Below are 4,322 nucleotides of genomic sequence, written 5' to 3' on the forward strand. Positions count from 1 at the left end.
AAATTTGTACAGAGTAGAATAGAAGCAGCATCATATTACATATGCTATGTGATGAATCTAGTACAAATATTTTTATCCAAATATACACATACATACATATACTTTTTTTTCAATGAACAGTATAAATACTTTACCTGGGAGATTATTCCCATGTGCAAAATGAAACAGTTTTTCCTGGGATTTAATCTTCTGCTTTGCTCATGTTCATATTCTTGGTAAAAAGTGGGTCACTGTCATAGCAGGAGAAACCTTGTTTCCTCTCTTCACTCTTCCGTGTTTGCTGAGTGCTATGTAAGCACCACAGTAAGCATTTGATTCATATGCATTGTAGTTATTGGGCAGCAAGGTTTCTTTGAATTTGCACTCATCTTGGAAAACAGCCTGAAGAATACGAAGAGAGGGGGAAGAAAAAAGCAGGTACAATAAATACTTCACAAAGACTCAAGTAATTTTTCTTATTAGCATTTTTACAGAAGAACTCGTTGCAGTGTGCAACAGGTGGTGCTGGGGTGACTGCATCCAACAATAAATCTCCCTCCTCAGTGCTAATTTGGTGTCAGATGAACTCAGATGCCACCTGTCCAGATAATGGACTGTGTACTTCCTGTGACAGATCAAGTTAATTCATCATAAATCATGGATTTCTTCATTTTATTTGCAAGCAATAATTTCTGCCAGCATCATGCACCTTTGCCCAAATGATGTAGCTTTATTTCACACCTCTCCTCTGCAAGATGTCCCATAATTTACAAAAGAATGTTATGCTGGCTGTCAAAATCTTCAGTTCTCTTACAACAGCAGTGTCCAGAGAGAACTAAAAGTATCCTTGAATAAGTCATTTGAATAAGACTAATTTGAATTAGCACGAAATATTTTCTTTTATTAAATCATTAGTGATGCTATATTTAACTGGTAGGGAGATTTGCAGCATGTTCTAAGCTGGGAAAATAGTTTTATTTCTCTTCATGTTTCATCAGGTAAATCCAAGGAGTGAGAGTTACCTGGGAGAGGAGGTGCAAGCACAAACAGGAGACAAATGCAGAGCACAGAGAAAAGTAAAAAAGAAAGCAGCATAATTCCCTGACATCAAATGTCTGGCACATGAGACACCACCGGTATTGTTCTATTTGGACATCTTTGTAATAACACCATTCAAAGTGTGTAAGAGTTTAACCTAGGGCATTGCATTGTGCAAGGGAAAATGCACATCTCTTACAGCTTTTAAAAATGCCTTTAAAAATAAATAAAACTGGATTTAACCGGGGAAAAAAATCAAAGGGATCTCTGGAGCTAGACCCTGCATTACTTTAGAAAGACCTAGTCCAGCAAAGCAGTTGGGCTTGTGGCACTTTTTAGGTGCTTGAAATCAGACATGGACCTTAAAATGTCTCACTCTCATTATCTGTATGAGAAGGAATCTGTCAGATTAGTAATGGCTACAGGTCCTTCACAGCATTTAGTATTTTATTAAGCAACTGAAAAGCTTTGTTGAACTTAAAGCTGTTTCAAAGGAAATGACTTTGCTGTTTCATGACAAAAAGATGAATGCAATCAGTGCCATTCATTACTTAGAGATGGACTGCTTTTGCCTATTGCCCAGAGCCAGCCTCTTTCAAACGCCCTTCCTAACAAATCTTTTTCTACTGAATGTTGAGATTGGAGACGCCTTGCTCAGGCCTCAGAGATTAAATTGCGTTTAGATGGCATAGCTAGCACTTTCTAGATGAGGATGATGGTGATGATGTTTGCCTTGCATACCATTGTTAATAGCTATTATTGTTTTCTCACCCTTTGGGACTGATCTCACAAAACTAGTCCTTAAAATAACCCCAGGCGCATACGTTGACTTTGTAGGGTATACTTCCTATTTATTCTTCATGGTGTGGTTGTTTTTAGTAGGGGGAGGCATGTGGTCATGATTTTACTCATGGTAGCTAGTGTAGATAGCTCTAATTATACCTCTCCTACACACACCTGTACACACACACACACGCATGCAATTGCATACACACATACACACTCATGGACATACACACACGGTTTACCTCCTAGGGGGTTTTCCAAAGCACACCCTTTTTCTTTACATACAATGCAATGCAAAAGAGCATCAACAGGGTTCAGTCTTACTACAATGTGTCTGCAGTGCTGAGCCCTTAGAAGAAGCCATCTAATTAATCTGTACTATTTGCAAAATACATTAATTTTCCTAGGCTGCTCCCTGTACAGTCTTATTGGAAAGCTTTAAAATAACAGACCTCTCTAGTAGCCAAGCTGCTTGTTGAACTTAATAATACTGATGACACTGGGCTGGGCAGGTTCCCTGTAATTGAAAGGCTATTTTCCCTGCTTGTAATCAGATATTTCCAGGAGGAAAAGACAACCAAAACCTTTGCAGGCTTTGTTTAAGCCTTGAAAAACTATTTGCACTTGTACTCACCGTTCCATATAGCTTCCCCTTGTTGTTCATTGCAATGAATAGAGCACTTTTCACACCAAACAGGCTAACAACACCTCTCTCTACAGTGGATATTTCAAAGAGACCTAAAAAATAAGAAGTTCAATAGAAGTGTTATCACAGAATTCATAGCTAATCAAAAGCAATTAAGATATAATGGATTTATTTTAAAACCCTAATAAACTTGTCATATTTTCTTTATTAGAATTATCTCCCAAGTCCAGCATAATAAAAACACACAGAGAAGATCTTGTTTTTTATTACATGCCGCAGGATTTTAAAATAATTATTCTGGAATTGTAGTCACATGCTGTATAATCTTTTTGCTCTATCAAACTCTTTTGACTTGTCAAGCTCTTGGCCTTTCTAATAGGTAAATTATTTTTGTCTAATATGCCATAATTACAGAATGTTCGTTATTGAGCTTTAGAGAAGTGTGGCTTGCATTTTGAAGTCTCCCATGATATCTTAGATGCAAAAGATTTTAGCAACTGCCCTCTACAGGAAATTTAAATCCATGGGGCTAATGCTTTTCTTTTAATCTTACAGTTACAGAACAGCACCCGTAAGAACAAGCAAACCAGGAACAGCAAGCCCCTTCCATGACGGAGTGTCCCAAAAGTACTAGTCGTCTAGGGTTCAAAAACTATGCTTTGGCACTCTGAGCTGAGCAACAACCTCCTGAATTCAAAAGGCAAATGAGAAGGTGAGTGAGCAAATGCAGCAGAGAGAGAGTTTTCAACCTGGTTTGTCTTTTCTTATCTGTGCAGTAAAGCAGAGTAAAAATAAATAGTATCTAAATTTGTCTAAGCATTTGTGACAAGTTTCAGTCTGGAGGGTTCTAATGTTTATTGATCCCAGAGACTTTTAAAAGGCAACAGATGTAGCACAGATTAATAATATCAAGTAATAACATTTGCATTCTATGAAGGGTAATTACTAGAGTTCACAGCAATTAAGTGACATCTATTCTATTTCATTTCTGGATGCAACTCACTGTATTGGTTTTCATTGTGAACTCCGCTTATCCTTCCGTCTGGGAGGATTTGAAGGTGAAACCCGATTCCCACGTTGCAGTAAAGCCTCCGCTGCCTCTTGATTCCTAGCAAATAGTCACTCTCCCAGTTCACATCTGACTTCTCCCCTGACATCCCAGCAATGGACCTGGACAACAGAGATTGCCATCCTCTTTCCAGCAATGTGCCATTAGTTCTGCTTACAACTGGATGTGCTGAAGCAATCCCAGCTAGAAAACCCAGGAGTACGAAAGCAGGCAATGTCCGGTGAATGCTGGCTTCGCAGGACATAGTGATGAGAAGTCTTTGTGCAGTGGCCATCCGGTTCATCTCCTGGGCACGTGGTCAGAATTAATGGCCCTAAAAATACCGCCCTTCTTGTTTTTCTCCCTTCAGCATGGTGGCAGAGGCTTATTTTTGGAAAGCAAATAGAGATTGCTGACATGAAACTAAAGCCCGATAGCAGTTGGGTTTGAAGCAGAGACAGGCCAGCAGGACTCGAACTGGTGGGGACCATGTTTTGCAGATCCTCCTCTCTGGTGGGCAGCCTCAGTTATATTTGATTGACCCATCTTTATAGTGCAGAGGCTGTCCCTCCCCACATCATCACTCTGACATCAACGGCTTGCCAAAGGTAAGCCTGCCACAGCTGTAACACTAACCTGCCGTGCTCCCAGGCTGGCTGAGGTTTGATGAATGCTGTCACCCAAGACCGGAGGCAGGAGTGGGGTTTCATTGGCTGTTGAAAGCAAGGGTCTTAAATTGGTCGGGCAGTTGGAGGCCTCACAGGCGGCTTCCTTATTTAGAGAAGAAGGTGTAAAAACAGTTATGGACCTCACCAGCGAGCAATG

At 40.0% G+C, this 4,322-nt stretch overlaps 1 protein-coding gene across 1 annotated transcript; it reads right to left on the bottom strand.

Moving 5' to 3' along the window:
• Nucleotides 1–204: 204 nt before the first annotated feature.
• On the bottom strand, nt 205–4,007 carry FGF6 (fibroblast growth factor 6; the record flags this gene model as incomplete). The annotated part of the gene is made up of 3 exons (XM_082491120.1): nt 3,453–4,007; nt 2,438–2,541; nt 205–381 (listed from the first exon to the last, which is right to left on the bottom strand). Exons 1-3 carry the CDS (start codon nt 3,799–3,801, stop codon nt 205–207), a joined length of 630 nt encoding a protein of 209 aa, XP_082347246.1. The 5' UTR covers nt 3,802–4,007.
• Nucleotides 4,008–4,322: the final 315 nt, after the last annotated feature.

The sequence above is a fragment of the Vanellus vanellus genome (genome assembly GCF_965231255.1).
Source record: "Vanellus vanellus genome assembly, chromosome: 1".
In the NCBI taxonomy this organism is placed as follows: domain Eukaryota; kingdom Metazoa; phylum Chordata; class Aves; order Charadriiformes; family Charadriidae; genus Vanellus; species Vanellus vanellus.